The sequence below is a fragment of the Mangifera indica genome, chromosome 2, assembly GCF_011075055.1.
Source record: "Mangifera indica cultivar Alphonso chromosome 2, CATAS_Mindica_2.1, whole genome shotgun sequence".
Classification (NCBI taxonomy): Eukaryota; Viridiplantae; Streptophyta; class Magnoliopsida; order Sapindales; family Anacardiaceae; genus Mangifera; species Mangifera indica.
Genome location: NC_058138.1, coordinates 16388314 through 16412959, shown reverse-complemented (window position 1 = coordinate 16412959; position 24646 = coordinate 16388314). Strand labels below are relative to the sequence as shown.

The 24646-nt window shown below is 32.4% G+C and overlaps 3 protein-coding genes across 3 annotated transcripts; 2 read left to right on the top strand and 1 right to left on the bottom strand.

Annotated features, from left to right (window-relative positions):
• The first annotated feature begins 2 nt into the window (after positions 1–2).
• On the top strand, positions 3–975 carry LOC123209361. Its single transcript, XM_044627368.1, has 2 exons — positions 3–493; positions 645–975. Exons 1-2 carry the CDS (start codon positions 158–160, stop codon positions 810–812), a joined length of 504 nt encoding a protein of 167 aa, XP_044483303.1. The 5' UTR covers positions 3–157; the 3' UTR covers positions 813–975.
• Positions 976–1543: 568 nt separating this feature from the next.
• Positions 1544–8536, bottom strand: LOC123209354 (pumilio homolog 2-like). The gene is made up of 9 exons (XM_044627356.1): positions 7334–8536; positions 4506–6040; positions 4277–4418; positions 4075–4182; positions 3671–3883; positions 3461–3571; positions 2995–3189; positions 2296–2470; positions 1544–2018 (listed from the first exon to the last, which is right to left on the bottom strand). Exons 1-9 carry the CDS (start codon positions 7988–7990, stop codon positions 1981–1983), a joined length of 3174 nt encoding a protein of 1057 aa, XP_044483291.1. The 5' UTR covers positions 7991–8536; the 3' UTR covers positions 1544–1980.
• Positions 8537–20252: 11716 nt separating this feature from the next.
• Positions 20253–21391, top strand: LOC123209709 (E3 ubiquitin-protein ligase RDUF2-like). The gene has a single exon (XM_044627839.1). The coding sequence runs from the start codon at positions 20313–20315 to the stop codon at positions 21303–21305; it is 993 nt and encodes a 330-aa protein (XP_044483774.1). The 5' UTR covers positions 20253–20312; the 3' UTR covers positions 21306–21391.
• Positions 21392–24646: the final 3255 nt, after the last annotated feature.

Genomic DNA, 24646 nt, shown 5'->3' with positions numbered 1-24646 from the left:
TAGATATCTACCAATTTGATGTCAACATCACACTCCCCACATAACCATCTGATAGAACCGAGTGTACCAGATCAAAGTGTAAGATTACTGAAATACACACTTATCCGCTTCAGAGTTCGAAGTGGTGGAAGGTTTTTGCCAAGGAAGCAGATGAGCCATGGCTCTTTCATCTGTATCCCTATCTCCGCCACCTTTAATCCTCTCCATTCCCAAGCCAAAATCTCTTAAAACCCACAATGTATTTCTACCTCGCACTTCCTCCCCTCTCTGCTTATCCACTACTCTTTCTCCAGCTCATGGAATTCCTCAAAGAAACCACAAATTTTGGAGGAGCAATGCTACCTCTGAACAAGTTTTGCCTTCGGAATCCCCCCCAGTTGAGACTTCTGAGCAGGTTGTGTCTTCTACAGCCACAGGAGATGATGGGGTCTCCTACATCATATCAATTCTCCTCTTCGTTGCTTTTATTGCTCTAATTATTCTCACCATCGGGGTAACTTCAATTCTTCAATAATTTTTTCTTTTCAGACTATTATACCAATAATGAAATGAAGTTGTCATTTTGGGGTGACGATTGTTGCTATATTTAGTCCGTGAAATGCTAAATTTGATGTTTTTATATATTCTTGTGTTTTGTGATACAGGTAATCTACATAGCAGTATCAGATTTCTTGCAGAAGCGAGAAAAAGAAAAGTTTGAGAAAGAGGAGGCAGCTGAGAAGAAGAAGAAAGGTGGAAAGAAGGTGAAAGTGAGAGCCAGAGCTGGGCCAAGAGGGTTTGGGCAAAAGATTGATGATTTTGATGAGGACTGACCAGGAATGCACATTGATGATCATGTAAGCTTCTCATTGTCTTTGTAACTCAGATCAGCTGCAAATGATAAGCAAATTTCAATTTTCAGTCATTGTTGTGACATCTTTGGCTGTATGAAATTTTGTGTGTCTTTTGTGAAGAAATGTCTCTCAGTTACATCTATGATTTTTCTTCTTGACCTGTACTTCGATCATCAACCGGAGAAGCTGTTAAGCCCTTACAAATTAGCATAGATGATCAATCGGGATCATTGGATTAATGAAAATTTTCATGTACCAAACTCGGAGGTTGCTTCTTGAAATGTTAGTTCTGCGGAAAGTGAACCTTTGCTGATTTCACTTGTACGCTTCTGCTGTAAAATTTATTTCCGTTAAACAATAGATTATACCGTTTTCTTGGGTATGATTGCACTGAGCGAATAGAAACTTAAGGGATTTGGTCTTTGTCAACAGCTTTTACATTGAGCTGAAGATGAATGAAGGTCTTGGTTTATATATTGCACAACAGATCATACGATGCTATGCACCCGGCACCAATATTCCATCTTCCATTGTTAGATTTACTACCTGTATACAATTTCCCGTGTGATATGATGATGCAACAAGTGAAATTACCAAGAAAAACTTCCTCACAAGTAGAGGGTAAGAGTGAAAATTTGAGTTTCTGTAAAGTATCAGAAGCGCAAACCATCACAAGGAAGAGGCAAAACAAACTAAGAAGAAAACAACTCTTTTCGAGGGAAAAGAAAGAGAGAAGTCATTAACCATACAATAAAAACTATTCCGCCTCAACTACACATCAACAGCTCTCCACATGGCAACATTTTTTTACAGTCATGTTATAATATAAACTTAAACTACCTCAACAACATTTTATCATTTTTACACCCTTCAAAACCTGTATATGTCATTTTTATCTCCTCTACAGGGGCATCAGGCACACTCAACATCTGAACCTCAGCTTGCTCGACTCTTATGTATAAACCATAAACTACATAATGTACAGTTTCAAGTACAACCAACAACTTTATTTCTGATTGACTTGTATCCACCCTTCTTTAAAAGATGGGTAAGAGTCATAGTTCTAAATACCAGAAGGAAGAAAGGAAAAGAGGAAGCTCATACTAGCCTCAGTTAGCTGTACAATCATCTTTCTTTACTATGCCACTTAAGCAGGGTGTGGAGACTGAGCAGCAATTCTCCTTTCTGCAGACAAATTAGTTGAAGTTAGTGAACTTTGAAACAAAAGAATCAACTGAAACAGTCAACATGAAATCTTCACCAATATTTGACTAAGCAAGTCAGTATGATCACTAATATATAATCAGTCATGCACCAGGTATGTGCCGGATGAAGTGACCTTAAAACAATAGGTCAAGGGTGCTTCCTGTGTACGTTAGGTCACTAGCTGAGATCATAGTCAACTAGTAAATTTATATCCACCATCAAATTAAACCAGATCTAGTAGGAAAAGAATGAGTACCCCCAGCAGCAACGAGTTTTTCTACACGTGCAACAATATGCTTTCCATATGTGTACTTCTTTAAAGCATTCAAATGAACTTTAATTCGCGAAAGGATCAGCTCGCGCTGATGGTCATCACAAGTCTCCAAAACTTTTTGTACAACATAGTTTGCAAACTGATCTTTCATCATTGCCTGTAAGACCAGCAAAATAATATCAAACAGCTGAAACTATCATATATAACTAGTAACTACAATATCACATTTTTTTTTTTTAAGTGCAAAGTTAAAGCAACTGGTTTCCTTTCCCTCCTTCATCAAACATAAGCAGAATTAACTAGGTTGCAGAACATGAAATCAACCTACATGTCTCTCTAAAGCCAACTACGTAAAAGCAGATAGCTCATCACCAATTAAAAGCAATAATAAATCCAAAAAACTGCTCACAAATGTTGGCACAACTAATAAAATTGTCATTGACTGAACATAAGACTCCAGTGTCTTAAAAAACTTGCTGGGAATCAGCCAGATAAAATGAAGCTTCAACTTTTACTGACATTATAATCATTATTCAGTCCAAATTAGCCATTTAACCTTTTCATTTATTTATGTCAAACGTAAGTTTGGAAAAATTTGAAAATGATGCAGAACCGTACTTTAAAAACAGTTAAACAGGCAAGTCACTGTAGTTACCAAAAGTTAATCAGAATTTAGCATACCTGAAGAGGCTCATTTTCATCAGTAGAGCCAAGCATCTCATTCACCAGTAATTGACGTTCAGTAGGGCCACCGAAAGTTAAACACTTCTCAACAACATTGGAAGCAAATTTCTGCTGACTCATTTCAACTATCTTCCCAGCTAATTCCTCAATTATAATAGAACGCTCGTGTGACTTGCCATGCTCCAGGACATGCTGTTGAATGAATTTCAGATATCAATTGAGGTAAAGAGAAGGAATCTAAAGAGCATAAAATGATAAATGACACAAACAAATAGCACATATGCATAATCAACTATTCATTCCCTTCATGTCCCAGTCCCATCAAACAAAGGAAATTTCTCATCAGTTTTTCCAGCTCTTGGAAGACATTTATGGGCCAAATTTCTGAAAACTAATTTTTTGATGAATCCAATCACAATAACAGAAAATTTTCACAATGAAAGTTACAGGGAATTGTACAAACCTGAACAACATAATTGCCATATTGATCCTGTGCCAAGTTGCTGACATTTCCTAAGATCTCATCCATAACCTTACTTTGTGTTTTGGGGTCCTTGCAGTGCTCCAGAATTCTCTGCCACAAGAAAGCAATAAAAATTTAGTATTAATGCAACTATATTTTCTTCTAAATAAATATTCAAAATAAAAATATAGAAGTAAACAGTTTCTCAACCTGTACCACACGACACCCATAAGGGTGGGTTGAAAGGGCAACAACTTGATCAAAGACTGTTGCGACAATAAATTGAATATTCTCTTCAGGAACACATTCAATACACTTCTGGATGACATGGTTCCCATTCTGGTCACGCACACAACGCATCACATGACCATCAAGCTCTCCAACCATTTTGATTTTCTGATCCAGATCAACAACTTCTATGGCCTGACAATGAAATAGAACATATTACAATCAGAACCTTCAGTAGATTCAATTTCATAATCAGTCAATCTTGGTTCAATTAGCAGTAACTCTTTCATAAAGCAGTGGCAAAATTCTCATTGTACTATTGAAAAACTGCAGACACCACTTGTGAAGGTAAATCACAATTTATTTAAGTTGCAAACTAATGGTACCTTCTGGATCACTCGGCAACCATACATTTGAAGGCAAAGGGTTAAAACATGACCAAAAAGCTTGTTGGCAAGCTCTCTCCGCTGAGATGCAAGCCCATGCTCAAAAAACTGCAGACATATACAGATATCCGTTATGTAAAATTGATCAAATATGTAACAAAGAAATGAAGATCCATCAGCAACAAAGTATGCATATAGATACCTTCTGAATGACATAATTACCAAATACATCAGTCATCAAAGAAAGAGCTTGAGGCATGATTTCCTGATAAACCATGTTCTTCTCTTCTGTTGTGGCTGTCTCAAGTTTTTGTTGAATGAATCGGCTCCCATACTGATCCGCACTGCTCAAAAAGGATTTTTGCAGAACCAAATAAATTTAGTATTGCAGCATAACAATGAGAAGGAGATGATATTAGAGCACTAAATACCTGAATTCAACGACATAGCCTGCAATTTCTGAAAGTTCAAAACACTTTGCTTTGTTGCTCTTGAACTCTTCTAGCAAAGAAGACCCAAAGCTACCATCCATACTACCATCCAAATGCCAAGGTGCCATGACCCCCCCAGCTAAGTTCCTCATCCCAGAAAAACGCAAGTTCGGCTCATTGTGTCCGATAGGACTACCAGGTCCCACTGGGGAGTTTGCAATAATAGGATTTGCCAAAGGACTACTAGGATAGGACATACCAACCCTGAATGCAGGACTTCCACTATAGCCATGATGATTAGAACCACCAGACTTAGCACCTAATGGAACGCCATACTGTGATTTCTGAGGTGACAGCAGAACTCCAAGATAAGCTTTCTGGAGTTCAAGTAGATTCATGTATGAATTGCCAAGGAAGTTCCTATCCACTGAGGGATCATTAAGAGCTGCAAGCTGAGCAGCATATTCAGATGTTCTCAAGTACTGGAGATACATCGGGTCAACAAAAGGGGCCTGAAGAGCACCCCCAGCCATTTGACTCCCAAGTCTGCTGAGATTGTGCGAGTCAGATGCAGTATTAAGATTTTGTCCAGCAGCCAAGCCTCCTCCAAGCACTCTTGAATCCATTCCATGGACTGCCATAGCTGATGCCGCTGTAACATTTTCATATAATGGAGGCAGATTACCAGCACCAAGTTGGCTAGCCATGACAGAGGCAAAAGATGGATTCAAGGAGTAACCACTTAATCCATAGTTTTGCATACCGTCTATGTGCTGATACTGAGCAGGCAAAGCATTTCCACCATTAAGAGTGGATGTAGGTGATCCTTTCATGTATAAATTATTAGTAGGAACACCAGAATTTTGTAGTTCAGCTTGCCTATCAGCTACTAAGGATGAGTTGTTCAAGTCTGAGCCACCTCCATTACTCTTACCCAAATCAGAGTAAGACATTTTGCCTGATTGATGGGCTGAAGGCATATGTAAATGCCCAGATTCTGATTTATTAGAGTATTTCTGTTGATTGATATGATTCTGACCATCCTGCATAGCAAACAAATAATTTCGGTGATTCTCAACATCCTGTTCTATCTGTGGAGGCAGTTGGATTTCATCATCCATCACTCCATTTGCTGACAAATTTATGCCAGACAAGGCAGCGACCAGATCTGGAGACTCATTCATCCCAGAGGAGACACCAGAAAATGAGTTTGGATTAGTCATGCCTCTCTTTTCTGAGGTGTTAACTCTTCCTCCTCCAATTGGGGTTGGGCAAGGACTAGGAGCTCTGGCTACAAGTTGGGGATCAGGAGTGGTACTTCTAGACAAGGAAGCACCTAGAGCAGCAGCATAAGAATATGAAGAAGGTAGGCCAATAGTCTGGACAGTCGATGAGCCTTGAACATTTGCACCAGAATGCAAATTAGCCAGTTCAGCTTCAGCAGTATTGATGGTCTCAAGGTTTTCATCAAATGCATTACGGCTAGCAGGACGTGACGGAATCCCTGCGCCAAGTGTAGCTCTCCCCAAGTCATCCTGCATAGACATGAAACATCAATCAATATAAAGTCAAAATTATTGCAACAAAGTACCAAGATGTGTTTGAAGTAACAAATTGCCAACCAATAATCTAACAAAGTGAAATAAATAAGCATGAACCAACCTAAAAGGTTACAAGTGGCTAATCAGAAGCGATTCAATGGTTGTTAAAAGTTTGCAAGTGTAACTTAGGAAAACATATATCCTCTGTAATCATACACTCAGCAGATAAACATGCATATCTGATATTAGATATAATAATTCATCTTAATTCAATAATCTTTGTTACAGTTGAAACTTAAAATTTATTATACATCCTCAATAAACATTCTTATGAATCATTCAAAACTTTTGTCAATATGAATGAAGACTGCAAAATTCATAGTACTTATGGCAAAGAGCATCCAACAGATTATGAGAACAGCTCTACAAGGTTATACAACAAAGAAAGCATAATAATGGCATAAAAGCTTGTAGAATTCGTAGTACGTATGGCAAAGAGCATCCAACAAATTATGAGAATAGCTCTACAAGGTTATACAACAAGAAAGTCATAATAATGGTATAAAAGCATGTGTTGGAGCACTTTAATGAGACCAATTATACTGACTTTAATACGCCATAGAAAGACTAGTAAAAAGACTACCAACTGAATGCACTTAGCAAGATTAAACCCAACTAAAGCTTAATTGATAAGCTTATATAAAATGGAGTCCTTACTCAATATTCAGAATTCAACAAGTTCAATAAGCTCAAACAACTAACTACTATTCTTGCTCAGTATGACTACATTCTCATATAAAAATACATTACTTGTTAGTTAGCACCCCACAAGTGAGTATATCATAGGACAAAAGATTTATGAGATGCAAACCAACAATTACTATCACTAAAAAGAAAGAAGTACACATTGAAATGAAGGTAAAACAAACTTGAATCCATCAATGGCACACTCATGACAATGAATTTTCAATCACGAAAAAATGATTTTGTTGTAATGTCATTCAATTTATTACATGTCCAAATTCAACCAAAAGGAAAAGATAAGACATCTTTAACTCATCATGTATGCATCTTATAACTAGGATCCAAATCCAGTAAAGATAGACCACATTTTTCATGCCAAATACACACTAAGCAGTAAATGTCACAATTAGACAATCGCAGAAAAAAGAATCCATGGATAGATACTCATTTTTATCATGAGAATCGAAGTCCAGTCATATCGACAGATAATCAATATTATCAACATAGAAGATCATCAAGGAACGGTTTAATGAAGTAAATGACCTGAAAGATTTCAGCAAGGCTCTTTTGTTCGTTCCCGAGTCCTATTCCCGTCAAGCCAATTAGTCCATCACCACCCCAATCCGCAGAGCCACGAACCTTCTGAGGCTCCAGCTCACTCTCTTGTTTCCTTGAATCGAACCCAGGTGGCTGAGAAAACAAAGACCTAGCGCCATTGCCACCATTGTCACGTCCTCTATTCACTTTCCTTCTATCTCCCATCCCACCCGATGCCGAACTCTCTCCTCTCAATCTCTGCGCCAACCTCCAATCCTCCTTAGAAAGCAAAGGAGGCGGAAGCCTGGGGTTCAGATTCACATTCGAATAGTAATATGAAAGATAATCTGGATCAGACCTAAGCTCCTCCTCGGAAGGGAAACCATTATTATTATTTCCAAGTTTAGCCCTAGAAAGCTCCGAGAAGGATGTGTTATTAGTACCAAAACTACCTCGAAACAGGCCACCAACTGCACTTAAAGAACCCTCCACAGTTGGCGGTGCTGAACCACTTCTATACAAGTTAAGCTCGAGCTCACGATCATCAGCCTCTTGTCTACTACGCTGTTCACGAAGCAATAAACCTATTTCCTTCTCCAAATCATCACCAAACGAACCTTCGTTTCCACCTATCATCGGTCTCCTCCCCAATTCAGATAACATTATCTAATTAAGAAACCTAACTGATCATAACCTTTTTTTTCAACAAAGTTAGAAAATAATCACTACCCAGATGAAATAATCAAGCTCTAACCCCAAAAGATTCACAAAATTAAGCTTTTTGAAGAACATAACAAGTGGAGCCCATATTTACAGACCGAAAGGATAAAAATCAAAACTTGAACCAGAGCAACAACTAAAAATAAATACCCACATGATCAAAGCAAGAAATAAAGATTAAAAGATGAAATATGTCAAATTAAAAAGATGTCAGGAATTAAAGAAACAAAATTTGTGGAAAATGTTTTCCATGGAAGAAGAGAAAAAGTGTTGTAAACGAAAAACAGTTGAAACAGTAAGGTAAGAGAAAAGCGAGGTTATAGAAGGAAAATAAAAGAGATGAATCGGGCGGCGATTGGTTATTACAAGAACCCTGATTAGGGTTTTGTTGGAATTGCAGAAGGGGATTAAATACAGTGATAGTAAAAAGGGGAAAAACACGATGAAAAATCGTTAATGTCCTAAAAAATAGGGTTAGACAACCGACTGTAGTTATTGTCTTTTGGGCAAGAAGAGATAATTATGGTTTGGTTTCCTCGTGTTCTAAAAGAGGAATCTGTGACTGACACGTCAGCTCTTTAGATTCGCTGCCTTTTAACTGCTAAAGTACTTTACATTCACATTTACATTCACTTAAGTTTATTTTTATCAAAATAGAAATATACCTTATTCAAGGTGATTAGATTGTGGTAAAAAAATTTTATTTTAAAAAATTAAAATTAAGTTTTGATTTAATATTCAAATCTAATGTCCTAACTAAGGCAGGCAGATTCTATTCATGTCTGAGCAATCTAAATAAATTGAATAAATTCTCACCACATGCACAAATTAAAATTAATAAAATTGGTAAGATTTTAAAATTTAGATTAAATTAAAAAGTCTTACCCATGGTTTGGCAAAACCACTGTTCCTAGTCATCCCATCCCTAATCTACAAGTCTCACCCTAAATATAATCCAATTAATGACAAGTAAATTATCCCAAACTTATTTATTCAATTATCATATTATTTCTAACCACAATCATCAACAATTTAGTCAGAATCACATCAACCAAAGTATAATTATGTTAGATTCAATTAGATCACCCATGGAAAAGTGTAAACTAATAATCAAAATTATAATCAAAGTTAAGGTTAGATTCGAAATGAGTTTAACTTGAATAAACCTAAACACAAGTCCAAGACAATGAACATGAATCCGAGTATAAGTTGAGAAGTAAAACTAAAAACGAATCTGAACACAAACTCAAACTCGGGCCATGTTTGGCTCATGAGCCATGTTCAACTTATGAGACAAGTATGGCTCACTTGAACGTTTAGCAAATGACGTTATTTTCAACCCTATGTAAAAAAATATAGAATTGGAATCAAAGTGAACTTGTTTAAGTTTGAAACGAGCTTAGTTTAGATAAACCCAAGACAATGAATATGAACATGTGATTAAATGAGTTCAGTTAGCTTAAACTGAGCTCAATCCAAAACAAGCAAAAAATGAGTCAAACCCAATTCAGGCTCTACTCTTTTCAAACCCTAACCAAGTGCAATATGACAATCTGCATTGATAGTGTTTTTATTTTTTTAAAAAAATAAAATGACATACATGTCCTCTAACTGTTGTAATTTTTTTTTTTTAGGGAAATTAATAATTTTCTCTTTAAAATTACAAGACTTGCGCAGGTGAGAACGACTATTTCCGTCCTGTATTTTTACCTAAAGAACAGTTGCCACCTTTGAACTTTAAAAATAACATATTCCCACCTTCTGTCCAAATCTTCCGATTAGCTTTACCATATAAAGAGTATTTTAAAAAAAAAAAAAACTTTTCAAGGAAGAGAAATGGTGAGGAGAGGCTTGTTGGCGACATCCGTAATGAGTATCTCAACCTTAAGCGGTAGGATGAATGAATTTATATATATTGATGGCATAAAAATTTCCAACGAAACACCTACCACCTAACTGTTTTCAATTAAAAACCGGGGTAAATTTGTAATTTAAATTAACTTTAGTAAACTTTTGATTTTTTAAAAATCATTTTAATACTTTAATAAGAGTATAACCATAATTAAACTCTATATTTACATATAATAATTTCAATCCGAACTTAAAATCCCGGTCTTATTTTTATCCTAACAGAAAAAAAATTCTCCGATAAAAATTAAAAAAAGGACAGAGACAAAGATAAAAACTATCATCGCAACCAAGGATAGGTCAAAAATGGATATACATATTCCCCTCTCAGGCCAGTCTCACTCCATCACTACTTTTTTATATTAATATATTACTTAAAATACTAATATATCTTTATTAGTTTTAATTGTTTTTAAATTTATTTATATTTTTTATTGTGTATATTAAAATAGTTTGTATACATTGTTTGTGATATTTAGAATTGTGGATTGGTTTTAACTTTAATTAATTTTATTATTTAATATATTTATATTATATTTAAAGGGTTTAAAGAGAAAATTTTTCCCTGTAAATACGAAAACAGGAATAGGGAATAGGGTATTCGGCTCTACCCCTCCTCCCCTTGCCATGTTATTAGTTAAAATTTAAAAAGTTAATTAGTAAAGATGATTCGTATAAACTATAGTGTTGCATTATATATATATATATGGTTAAGTAGTGACCACCTCATCTTTGTGAAGAAATTTTGATTAATTGAGAATAAAATATTGCATTTAAAACGTTAGATTAATTATACACCTATCTCGTTTCTCTTATAAAAGTGAATATTCACGTGAACTATAAAAGTCGATTGAGTTGGTAGGTAGTATTTATTAATGTTATTGGTTAGGTATTCAGGAAGTTGGAGACATTGACATTTTTTTCCGTTTCTTGCCCATGGAAAATACATACTTGCATTAAATTGGAGTTACATTTATGATCTGCCTTTATTTCTCTAGTTTACATTTTCTCTTTCTTTATGATCATTTTGTACGTAATTTTTTATATATAATTTGAGCATATAAATAATGAGTTATCATACGATTAGATAATTATAAATTAAAAATAAAATAATATTTAATAATATGATGATATATAATTTATATATTTAAATTACATATAAAAAATATATGCATATAATATTAATCTAATCTAATATTGGGAGTAGGGGTATTCAAAACCGGTTAACCGAACCGCTTTGTCCATTTTTTGAACCTAACCGAATTTTCAGTTTGAAAAAAATCATGAACCGAAACTGAACCGATTTAAAAATTAACCGATTTTGAATCGAACCGAAACTATCAATTAACCGAACCGAATTTTCGGTTAACCAATTTTTGAACCGAATTTTAAAAATTATCATATTTTATTATTTTTTTCTAATTTTTTGAAAATTTATTCAATATTCTATTAATATTTTATTAAATTTTTATTCGATTTTTTAAAAACCGGTTCGGTTCGGTTAACCGGTTTTGAAAATTTGGCAAACCGGTAACCGAACCGAAAATTCGGTTTTTATATATTTTTAAACCGATATCCGAACCGATTTTTCGAATAACCTATTTTTCGGTTAGGGTTTTGGTTTGATTCGATTATCGGATAATTTTGAACACCCCTAATTGGGAGAGATGGATGAAAATCCAGAAGCAACCCCATGTGGGTCAAGGCCGATTGGTGGAAAGAGCAAAATTTCTGTTGTGTTTATTATTATAGAGAAAATGTGTGAGGGTTTTGGGTAAGGACAGGCCAGAAAATGAAAGCCATAGGCTGAATCCAACCTAGATGATGAACCATGATGATGGTGTATGGTTGAAACTAAAATGAAACCCACATCATCAAGTTTATGACTTTTTTTGTCCAAGATTTTGAAATGGGTTTAAATTAAGTTTGCCATCTACCAACACCCTTTCTACTTATGGGTAGATTCGAATTAAGTTTATTTTAGTTGGGTAGATTCGAATTAAGTTTATTTTAATTTAAATTCAATTCAAATAAATTATAAATAAGTTCAGTTCAAATGAGTTTAAGTTCAAATATGAAAGTTTAATATTTTCGAACTTAAATTTAAGTTTTTTGGGTATTTAACTGTAACGCTCACAAACTTAAAAAATTCGATAAAAATTAATTAAAATGATATTATTTTAACTAATACGTATTAAAATGATATAATTTTAATATTAAATTGAGCTAAAAAATCAAATTAAGTTCAAATTTGAACCTAACTTGAATTTGATTTTTCTCAAACGAATTAAACTCAAACACTTTTAAAGCAAGTTTAAATTTAACTCAGTTTAAATCTAACTCTTCCTTTTCCCTATAATATTATTGTTATGGTCTCAATTTCAGTAATTTGTCATACATATGTCTTTTTTATACTCAAGTCAGTTATTGAGTGCCAACAGTAAGTTTTCTCTTTGATCCAATCAAAGGCAAGCCATATTAGGGTGATGAAATATTATCACAAAAATGATTTGTTTATAAGATTAAAAATATAAATTAACAAAAATAAATAATTATTATATTTATTTAATAATAATAACAAATATTAACATATTATATTATTTAAATATCTTCAAATATATTAAATTAAATCATAGTTGTGGATACAAGAAAAAACTACTTCAAATCAAAGGTGAAGGATGAAAGAGAAACGGTGAATGAAAACTATTGTAAATCAAATTATTAGGGCCACATAAAAAAGGTTACCGACATCAACCAAATTGATCTCGAATTTCATTCTCTAATCTTGATATAATCAAAGGAATCAAATCAATTTTGATTTCATCCCTGTTGGTGCTCTCGTCTATTATGAATCTCATATTTGTTGAGAATTTCAACAATAGTTAATTCAGTTTAAATGAATTGAAAACAAAGATGATTTTATAGAAAATTATATCTTCAATTTCTTCTAATGATAATCATGATTTATTTGTGATGAATGGTGGCAGGTGATGGTGGTCGATGGCAATGGTGGTCGGCGGTGATGGTGAAGTGGGTGAAAGGTTAGGTGTTTTGCAATTTTAATTGAATACAATAGTATTTAATTTTTGGAAATTATGAATATAGGTAAAATAGTCACAGTCACATGATGATATATCATTATTTATATATAAAATTTTACACATTATTTGTGTATATGTCATTGCTCTTCTCTCAATAACCTCGTAATAATTAAGGTAAATGTATTAACTAAATTACTCATATATTACTTTATATATCAGTTTGATAATAAAAAATTATCATAATATTTTATTACATTATGAATAAAAAAATAATATTAATAATAAAAAATATATTAATAAGATAATCAAATATTTGTAAACTATATAACCCTTCATGTAATATCCTTATGGGTATACTTTTTGCACATTTAAGATTAAATCCAAAAAGACTAACATTGTTCAAAGTTCAAACCTTATACAAAATCCATTGGTAGCTAGGGGTGGATACAGACTAGATTGAGTCAGAACATCTCTTGGCTCAAGTTAAGTTTGAATAGAAAATGGTCTGGCTCAAATTCGTTAAGCCAAAATTAAGTTCAATTCGAATAAAAAATGATTCAGCTTAGTTTGATTCAAGTTTGGCCAATTTTATAACTCAAATCAATGGTTTGAATTCATAGTTCGATTCAACTTAAATTAATAATTCGAATGCATGAGTCGAATTCATGGTTCATTGAATAAATAATGTTGTTTTATCTAAATAGTATTCAAAATTTCTGATTCGAGTCATAAATTTGAGTCAAACTAAATCATAAATTCGAACTATGAATTCAAATCATAAATTTTAGCATAATTTATATATGCACATAATTATGAGACAAGACAAACATAGGTATACGGTTAGACAAGTGCGTCAATTCATTAGTTAGCAGGCCAAAGTTCTCACCCAAGTTTTAGCATAATTTGATAAGCATATCTATAACAGTTTAAAAACTCAAATATTTACTCATAAATTAAATATTATTAAAATTTTTAGTTAAAGATAAGAATAAAATTTTTATTTTACTACTGAATATTAAAACCCTGAAAATTTATATAATTTTCTCCTATGTTTTAAAAATTAATATTACACCCTATTCTTAAAATTTAAAAAATTAACATTTCACCTTTAATGTTTGTTTCTCTTCTCCGACAACTACCATTCCAGTTGACAACTAACACTTTCCACCCATATTTATGATCCAGCCACGAAGTACGACGAAAGACGGTCACCCACCACCATGAAGGACGAAGTGTCGTCCTTCATCGTTTAGAAGAGCGTCATCCTTCGTCATCGCAGTTTCTTAATCTAAACGACGAAAGATTGTTCTTTGTCAAAAAAGATCGTCAGACGATCTTGTCAAATAAGATAAGTGGTTGGATTCCCTTAGCTACTAGAGATAAAACCTAGTAATAAGGGGAAAAGTGAATTTTTTAAAGTTTAATCATGAGGGGAAATTGTTAGTTTTATAAACTAAAGCGAAAAATGATATAAATTTTTTGGGTTTAATAGTAAAATGATGATTTTACTTTTGTCTATAATTTAAAATTTTAATAGCAATTAGTGTATAAGTAAGTGTTTAAATTTTTGAACTGTTACACTTATACTTTTGAGATTGAGTTAAAACTTAAGTGAAAAATAGTCCATTAGTCTTAATTAGCAACATTATATTATAATTTATTATACTTTTAACTGGTAAAGATGGATATATAGACAACATATATGATAGAATTGATAAATAAGTGAATAAAGTTGGATGTAAGGAAAAAATGGATCGAGTTATATAAATAATGATTTTTTAAAACTTGCAACTGGTCACATGAGTATGAATTGATCTGCATATTGCCCGCTAAAATTAATTTATCATAATTTCCTTTTTGTTTTTATTATTTTAATATATTTTTTATACTTTTTAATATTTTTTTCTCCAAGTACATAAATATTTTGTAGATGAACAAAAATTTACTTCAAATTATAAAAACATTTTTTTATAGATTTGAAGAATTTTAGAATTGAACACAAAAGAAATATCTATAATAAAAAGTTTAGTATTTATATTTTTTAAATTTATTTTCAAGACAAAAAATTCTTTAATTTTATGATAGATTTGAGTTAATTTCATGTCAAGAGAATAAAAATTTGTTTCAAGTATGTTATATGTAACATCCCTCCCTAGAAGTACTACCCACCGAAGGAGGAATGTTACGAATTAATATTTGTAGCGTCTATTTTTTTCTTTTTAAAAAATAGTTTACAATAAACGCATCTTTAAAAGTGTTTAGAAAGTATTCCAAGAAAACTGAAAATCTGGAAGCGAACAAAAGATGTATATACTCATATGAAAACTCATCTGAAAGCATCTGAAAACAAGGAGTAATCATATGCAACTGTACCATAATCTCAAAAAGTCAAAAGTCGATAAAAACATGCCACTGTATGCATGTAATATAAACCAGAGATAACCTGCTCCAGCCGGATCTACCTACGCTGACCTGACCCTGCCTCGCAGCTACCTCGATCACCTGTACCTGCAATCAGGAAAGAAAAGGGAGTGAGTGATAAGAACACTCAGTAAGGGGAAAAATTAAGTAAACTATCCCTTTTTCCTGTTCTAACTCACTTTTGGGACTCAACCTCACATCTTAACCTTTATAAGAGATTGAGGGGATAATTTAGTTCACTCTTTACTATTTGGGTCATACTTCGTCCCATCTGGTGTCTATTTAATACTTTCTGGAAGCTAACTATAGGGATTTGGCACTTTTCTAAGCTCAAGCTCTTTTTCTTTCACTACACTATTTCTGAATCTGAATTGAGCTCTACTGCGAGCATGCTCTACTGTGAGCGGACCCTACTAGGGGTCTATGTCCTACTACGGACGTGTCCTACTGCGGACGTGCCCTACTGCGGGCGGTGTAGTGTAAAGTGCCCCCTCATAGTTTATAGCATACATACGGATCTTATATTTTACTAAATTTGCTTCCATTTAATTTTATTCATAACTCACCAGACATTACTCTTGGGACGACCCCTAATTCTTGAGTCCCAAATTCTTTTTCTTATTTTTCTTTCTTTTTCTTTCCTTCTTTTCTTTCCTTTCCTTTCCTTTCTTTCCTTTCTTTCCTTTCTTCTTCATTTTCTTTCTTTCTTTCTTTCCTTCTTTCTTTCCTGCCCAGAATTGCAAAATACTGTTCACAAAACAGTCATTTAACAGGGCAACCTTCTTTTTCATACAATTTAACATCTCAAACGGTTTCTAATTCATACAAGCTATATATCGTTGAAAAGAGGATTCAAAGATCTTTCCAACGACCTATAATAGCACTCATAATTCAATAGATATGGCAGTCAAAACGTGAGCTAAACTCAGTGATAAAATTACGAAATACTGTTCACAGAACAGACATTTAGCAGGGCAGCATACTTTTTATACAATTTAACAGCCCAAATGGTTTCTAATTCATACAAACTATATATCGTTGAAAAGAGGATTCAAAGATCTTTCCAACGACCTATAATAGCACTCATAATTCATTCAATCAGGCAGTCAAAACAGCAGATAAATTCAGTGGCAAAAACTGCCTCCCCTGTTTTTCTTTAGTAAAACAGTCCTTTCGGTTTATACAATCTTTAACAGTCCAAATGATCTCTAATTCATATAAGCTATATATCATTGGAAAGAGGATTCAAAGATCTTTCCAACAAGATATAATAGCACTCATAATTCATTCAATAAGGCAGCCAAAACATGGGACGAACTCAGTAGCAAAAACTGTAAATATTCTGTAACTTTCTGCCATGAGCAAAATCACATACATAGACATCCCAAATGGCAAAACAACATTCCTCAACATCAAAATCAACATATATAATATAGATCTAAGGAACCAAAACCCTAAAACATATCACATATCAAGGAGGAAACCCCTTACCTTGTTTCAAGCCAAATATTTAAAAGTTGGCTTCCTCCTCTTTGTTTTGCTTCCTTTATCACCAAGATCACTTTAAATTAATACCAAAACACACTAACATATACACATAACATGCATAAAAACATAGATGAAAGAAGAAGGAAGGAGATCTTTGGTTACCAAAGCTTCCAAGTGCTTCCTTTTCTTTTCTTCTTATTTTATCTTCTAATATTCCTTCAACTTCTTCCTTTGGCTTCAAGAAAGCAAAGAAAAGAACATGAAAGGAGGCTGCTGGAGAATGAACGAAAAATGATGGAAAAGTCTTGGTTTTGCCTTTTATTTTTCTCCCTTGATCTTATCTCCTTCTCTTTTTTCTTTTCCCCTTTTTGACTTTTGTTTTTTTTTGTTTTTTTTATTAATAGATATATATATATATATATCACACCCATACTTATAGATATTTAAAATGAGAAAAATCTCAAAACAGGATCAAAAGATATAATTGCCCCTGGAATATACCTGAAGGTATTACATTATAGGTTTGATGTTGAAAAAGAAAAAGAAGATGAATAAGAGAAAAAAAAAAAGATCTACACGTAAAAATTCATTATCCGTTGGTATAAATCTAAAACTTATACTCTTTTTAAATGGGTTACTCATGAGTCCTTGCGAGTAACCCACTCATTTTTCTAAGTCTATCAAATAACATTTACAACCAAAACTTTGATAAAATGATCATTTTTTAAATTTGAAAACTCTATTTTTACCTAACCTGTTAATTTCATCAATATAAAATATTTGATTTGATTTTAGATTATTAGTTTAATTTTTAACGATATTACAAAATTAATTTGTCTCTTTTAACACAAATATCAACTATTAATCTGTCTTTATCTCTTTTATTAATATTATAAAAAACCTAAACAAATTCCAAATATTAACTATAAATACGTTATTTTATTTTATCCTTTTGTATACTTATTCTGACCGAAAAATTCCTTTATCATTGTTCTTCACCGCCACCCACCATATGTCACCTTACCACTATTTTCGTCTACTTCACAATCTTTTACACTTTAAAAATTGGTGTGACAGAAAATTGACAAACCATATAAGTTTGAATAGGTTGGAATGATATGTGACTTAATCAAAGAATCGAGGGACAACTATTGAGTGATAAGTTATGCTAGCATGCAATGAGTTGGATGGAAGCACATGAATTAGGTTGATTTGGTGTGTAATGAACGACGATTTTACGACTAGTAACTGGTCAAATTGTTTGTGGATAAATTGAATTATTTAGGTTGAAGTTGGAATCGATTTATGGATCGATGTGCAACTAACTATGGGTTGGATGGCTTGGGAAGTGAGTAGATTAAAGGTAGTAACTTGATTGTTGGATTGTGAGTGGAGTTTAGAGATGTCAATTGGGTCAAGTCAGTTGAAAACTTAATATGATTTGTATTTGTTAAAGGTTTTAAAAAGATAATTTTAAAAATTTTAAAAATAATTAACAACCTGGTTTATCAATTCGATCCGTTACTGTAAGGTTCGGTCTAACCTTATGTATATAGGATCAACTGTAGGGCTCATACTTTCATTAGCTTTGCACCATCTCGTAAAGCCTGCTACGCTGAGGGTCTTTGACTCGGTATGACCTGTAGGTTTGGTGGGTTGTGCCAGTGCTGACCCAGCCCACTGTTGCCTCTAATGGAGTTAAATATGATTTTGGTGATGGTTGAGTGATGTGGCTGAAATCGTGGCTGTTAAGCGGTGGCTGTGGGCTATGATTATTCATCACGTGAGAAGTGGATCCATGTGTTTGGCAAATTTTGGCATTGCTTCTGAGTTTGTAAAGTAAGAACAGAGAGTAAACTTACTGTGTAATATGAATGCAGTCTGAGGATTTTAAGGATTTGTGCGCATTTGCTTTTGTTTGCTATGGAATTAGAATTCGGGAATTGAGATGGAAAAGATAATGTAAGGGAAAGGGAAGAAAGAATTAAAAAAAATATATTTGATAACTTCTACATATTTAACTGAAATTACAAATGTTAGAATTTTACATAAAATGATTTTTCTTCCAATTTTTATTAACGAAAAAATATATTTTTTTGAATTAAAAAAAATACATTTTACAGTTAAAAAAAGGAAAAAAGAAATGCGAAATTACTATTTGGGCATATTAGGAAGGCTAAAAGACTTATTTCCACACAATATTAAATTTTTGTATTAATGATAAGAATAAAATTATTATTTTATTATTAATAAAAATAAGTAAAATTATATACCATTTTATCTTTTTAATTTAAAAAAATTAATAATTTTTTAATTTAAATTTTTAAAAAATTATATTTTTTATAGGATTTGATTTTTTTAATTTCGACAACCACTTTAAGAAGGTTGTCAACTAACCTTTTCACCGTAATATAAAAACTATCAAAATTTTGATCGAAATAATCAAATAATACCGCTTAGATATATACCATATCACATAAATCTGTATATCATTTGATGGTATGTACATCAGTTACATGATACACAGATGATGATACTAATTTCTTTTAGGGGGTATTTAGTTTGAGTTTTTAAGATTACTTTGGTAATCTATCTTTTATTCCCTTATTTGGTTTGTCAGTAATAAAAGATTACAGTAATCTTCTATTACTAATGCTGACGTGACAGATAATATAAGTGATAATCTGATTACCACTTTCACCTTAGGTATTTAAAGATTATTAAGGTAATCTTGATTTTATTATAATTATATTATTATTTATTAATTTTTTTGAGATAAAAATAAATTTATTTTTAATTAATATGACAAATAATTTAAAAATAATTATATTCAATGACATTTAAGTAAAATAATTTACTAGTAATCTTTTATTATCTTTAACCAAATATAATAATTATTTATACCTATCAAAATTTATCAAACATATTAATTATTTATATCCAATAATCTTCTAAATAATCTATCTTTAAATAATCTTTTTATTTTAGTAATAAAATATTACCTAAACTAAACACCCCCTTAAACTAATCCTCGGTGAGAACAAGTTTTTTAGCCTAGTAGGAAAGCAGTGGACACCATAGGCACTGATGTTTATCCTGTCTTGTTGTGCAGTCGTCTGTATCATAATACTTGCCGATGTCTTTCCCCATGTTCAAACCTCCTCGTTACGCATCTTCTTGGTTCTTTCTTTCCCTTGCCTTATATCAATCAAGATTCCTTTTTACAGTTTTACCCATCTTATCTTTCTTCCACTCAATTACTGCCACGTCATTAAACCGTGTGCTCATCCGTTTCTTTATTCACACGCGTATCTCTGCCTTTTGTATAAAGCCCCTTTTGCTCTGCTTCTTCTTCTCCAAATCTTTCTCTCAGACTTTTTCTTGGTCTTTAATACTTGGTTCTACAGATGTCATCATCCACAACGTCGTCGTATTGGTGTTACAGATGCCTACGGATCATAAGCGATTTGTCTTCAGACAACGACTTAGCTTGTCCGTATTGCGACACTGGATTCATAGAAGCCATTCAAACAGAAGCCACAGCCACCGAGCATGATAATCTACCATCCTCTGCCATGTTTATGATTAACAACAATAATTCACGGCCAAGAATTCGCCGGAACTCTCACGAACAGCCGCTGTCAATTGTTAACCCAGTGATCCTCCTACGAGGCCAGCCCAATGAACAAGTCAACAACAACAGCCACAGCATCTTTGAATTATACTACGACGACGGATCTGAGTCGGGTCTGAGGCCAATACCTGAAAGCGTGATGGAATTTCTAATGGGTTCGGGTTTTTATCCGTTACTTCGACAGTTATCTCAGGTTGATATAGCAGGGTTAACTCGGCCGGATAATTTACCAGCATCAAAAGCCGCCATGGAGTCCATCGCAACAATCGAAATCTCATCCACACATACAAATTCAGAGAGTCATTGTGCAGTATGTAAAGAAGCATTTGAGCTGGGAAATTTAGCAAGAGAGCTGCCTTGCAAACATATTTACCACCAAGGTTGTATATTACCATGGCTAGAAATGCGCAATTCGTGCCCAGTTTGCAGAAACGAGCTACCGGCAGGCGAAGAAAATGAAGGAGGAATGATTGGGTTGTGTATATGGAGATTGCCAGGAGGTGGATTTGCGGTTGGGAGATACAACGGGAGGAGATCGGCGGGTGGAGAAAGAGGGCTTTCATTTATGTTTAGTGATATGGATAATTCATATGGGGAACGTGGTAGAATTTCTCGAAGGAGGGCTGTGAGGTTCGTGAGGAGTCGGGAGAGAGAAGAGAGAGTCGGTGGAGGGCTGAGGAGGGCTTTCCGTGGACTGGGTACCTTTTTCAGAAGGTTTACAGGGGGTCGCAATGATAATGCTTCCTCTTCTATAATGTCACATTAGAATAAAATTAATGAATCTTGTTTACAATTAATTTACATATTAGTTCATTAAATGGGCATAAATAATTTGTTCATATTTCATTTAAATTTGTAGACTTTTGTTCTGTAAAAGTTTTGTGGTTATGGTGGGACTACTAGCCTGAAAAACGAAAAAGAAGAATGCTTTGATTCAGTCAAATATTTGTTCATTATAACCAAAAGCACATGCTTTAACCTATCTGTCTGGACGTGGTTTTCTCATTTATGATGAGGATGAGAAGGTCAAAGTCAAGTGGACATATAATTAAGCTACTAGCTGAGAATGAGATACAGCTAATTGCTATTTTTTTAGTAATTTGTGAAGAATTCAAAGGCGAGCCTTAGAAGACTATATTTAAAATTGAAGACTGGAGAAACCAAGAAAGTTTGTCCTTTGCACCGACCCACCACGCAAACAAAGCCAATTTCCCGGTTGTCCACTTGCGCACGCTCTTGCACTTGCAGTTCAAAGACAGCGCCTGGAAGCTCGGTTTCGGTGAATCTGTAGAAAAGGTTAATACAATATTTGAGGAAGGGAGATTCCGATGGGCTGTTTTTGTTGCACAACACCATCCATATCTAATTCATGTTAAGGATGACAACGGGAGAGACGGGAAAAGGGATTGATGTCCCTATCTCCGTCTTCATAGTAGATATTAATTCCAATTTTTGGGTTGATTCTTGTTACGAGAATGACAAAAAATTTTTATTATAAGGATAATAAAGATTTCTCATCATTTTCTCATCAAAAAAAATCTTTTTTTCCATCATTTTTTTGTTCTTGTTGTAAAAAATATTCTCCCGTACTTTATAAACAACATAAATATATTAAATAATAAAATTAAAACTAACATACTATTTTAAATGTTATAAATATCGTATATTAACCACTTTAACATGTACAACAAAAATATAAATAAATTTAAAAAATATAAATATTCTAAAACTGTAAATATATACTAGTATTTTAAGTAAATATATTAATATAAAGAGACAGTGATTGGGATAGAGACAAAAACAGGGGCAGAGAGAGGCCTCATATATCTCTGTCCCTAATTGCAACATTTTTTTTTATCTCTGTCCTTGTCTCATTCTCTGTTTATATTGGAAAATCCTCTTATTATTAGGTTTGGGAAACCTAAATTCAAACCAAAATTATTATCTCTAGTTCATATCTATCTTTTGTGTGAACCAGTTTCAAGTTCACTACATGGGGTTAGTGAAATTCTATATAGTTAAAAGTGTAAAATTTAATTATGATTTAATTCATTCATGCATACCGTATAGAATATTAAATTATATGTCTAATCTAAACATATAATCAATATTAGGGACGTAGAAAAACATGATTGAGTCGTACATTTGAATTTGAAAAACTACAAAAATACTCAAAAAACTAAAAACACGTTATAACAGATTTTCCATTTTAAAAACCTGCCTATGATAATTTTGAATGGGTAAAATATATATCAAACTAGATTTTGGAGTGAAGACGCAACTAATTTATAGAAAAGATTATTTGCTTATTCCCATTAAAGGTCTAATAAACCAAATGCTTACATAAAACCGTCAACTCAAACCAATAACTTTTGAGTATATTAAATTTATCTTTATTAATTATCTAAAATTATTTATAAACTAATATTAAACTATTTAATTATCAATTTTATAAAAATAAAATATAATTAATATTAACCCATATCACAATTTCTTAATAAAAAGTTGACCTTATTGAGTTAATGCTGCTAAATTGATGGCGAAATTTTCTGACATCCTTCAATTTGCATGCATAATGGAATGAAATTCAATTATCAACCAAATTCATAACCTCTAATTTCTTTGTTCATCAAGATTTTTGTATATATGTTTTTCATATGAAATATATAATAATTGATTGTTTAATCCAGATAATTAAGTAATATGGGTCAGCAAGGTAGGTTATTCCGGTAGTGCCTATGGTTTAGGTTTCGCTTTTCTTGATGCTTGGTGGTGAGTATTTTTCTCATTAATTCTCTAGCTCTAGCGTGGATGATCTGCCTTTAAAGGGATTAATTACACTGGGAAGGGAACTTTAATGCACAGACGCTGACCTAAAACACCCCTCACGGCATTCAAGAAATTTAATCCTGGAAAGGAATATGATAGGGCAAAGAACCATTTCCCACCCAAGTTTTAATCCGAAGACAAATACGTATTTATTAAATTTAAAAAACTTAAAATCTCATTTATAAATTAATTTTTATTAAAAATAAGAATAAAATTATTATTTTATTAATAATATTAAAATTTTAAATTTTATTATTATTTTTTTTTATATTTTAAAAACTAACAATTTTAATCTGTTCAAAGTTTTTTAACTTTGAAAAATAACATTCTCTCCCCTAAAACTTATTATTTATTTTCTTATTATCTTGGGCCACTAGTGACGATGCTTATTGACCATCATCTTTTCAAATCAAAGAAAAGTCATCTGGAATCGACGAAAACATTGTTTTCATCAATTTTAGATAAATCGACGCTCATTGTGCACCGAAGAGGGTGAAAGATAGTAGTCAATGTGTTATAAAAAAAAAACATTATCACCAGTGCTTAGAGAGGGTAAGAAAATAAACCATAGATTTTGAGGTAAAAAAATGCTATTTTTTAAAATTAAAAAATGAGTGGAGTTATTAATTTTTAGACTTTTGAAAAAAAAATTAATAAAATTTATTTTTTAAAATATTATTAATATCTTTATTTTTAATAAAAAAATTTAGTAAAAATTAAGTGATCAATGATATTTTCAAATTCTATAAATACACGTTTATTTTGGTATTAAAATTTGGGTGAGAGATAGTCTTTTGCCATGTATGGTGTCATGAGAAGAATAATTAATTACCGCTCGATAAAATGACATTTACTGATCAAACTTTTTCTTTTTCACGTCAAATCTATCATTTCTATTAAAAAACACATCCTAAATCCTCTTTAAATCACCTTTTTTGTTGACAATATATCAATTAACTTTAAAAAAAAAAAAACACAACATTAATCCAAAATTTTAAAAAAAATTTAAAATTTATCCCACTACTCTTCTTAATTTAAAATATTAATAATTTTTTTCGTTTAAAAATTTAAAAACTCCCTTATTCTTCGAAAGAATTATTTTTTTCCTTTATTTTTATCGGTGACTAAAATTTATTAATGTCTTTATCACTCAAACAAAGATTAACTCTGTCTCTTCCTTCCAATATTCTGTGTCTCTCCAAATTAGTATTTCTATTGTTTGATTCTTTATATTGAAATAAAAAAGCCTCGATTAGGTTCATTGTCTCCAAAATTAGC

Excerpts from the sequence above, each read along its gene's own strand:
- LOC123209361 (XM_044627368.1), top strand. The coding sequence starts at position 158 with ATGGCTCTTTCATCTGTATCCCTATCTCCGCCACCTTTAATCCTCTCC. Across the intron at positions 494-644 it reads TAATTATTCTCACCATCGGG|GTAATCTACATAGCAGTATC; the intron begins GTAACTTCAATT and ends TTTGTGATACAG.
- LOC123209354 (XM_044627356.1), bottom strand. The coding sequence starts at position 7,990 with ATGTTATCTGAATTGGGGAGGAGACCGATGATAGGTGGAAACGAAGGT. Across the intron at positions 3,572-3,670 it reads ATGGGTGTCGTGTGGTACAG|AGAATTCTGGAGCACTGCAA; the intron begins GTTGAGAAACTG and ends TTCTTGTGGCAG. Across the intron at positions 3,190-3,460 it reads ATGGCAATTATGTTGTTCAG|CATGTCCTGGAGCATGGCAA; the intron begins GTTTGTACAATT and ends TTCATTCAACAG.
- LOC123209709 (XM_044627839.1), top strand. The coding sequence starts at position 20,313 with ATGTCATCATCCACAACGTCGTCGTATTGGTGTTACAGATGCCTACGG.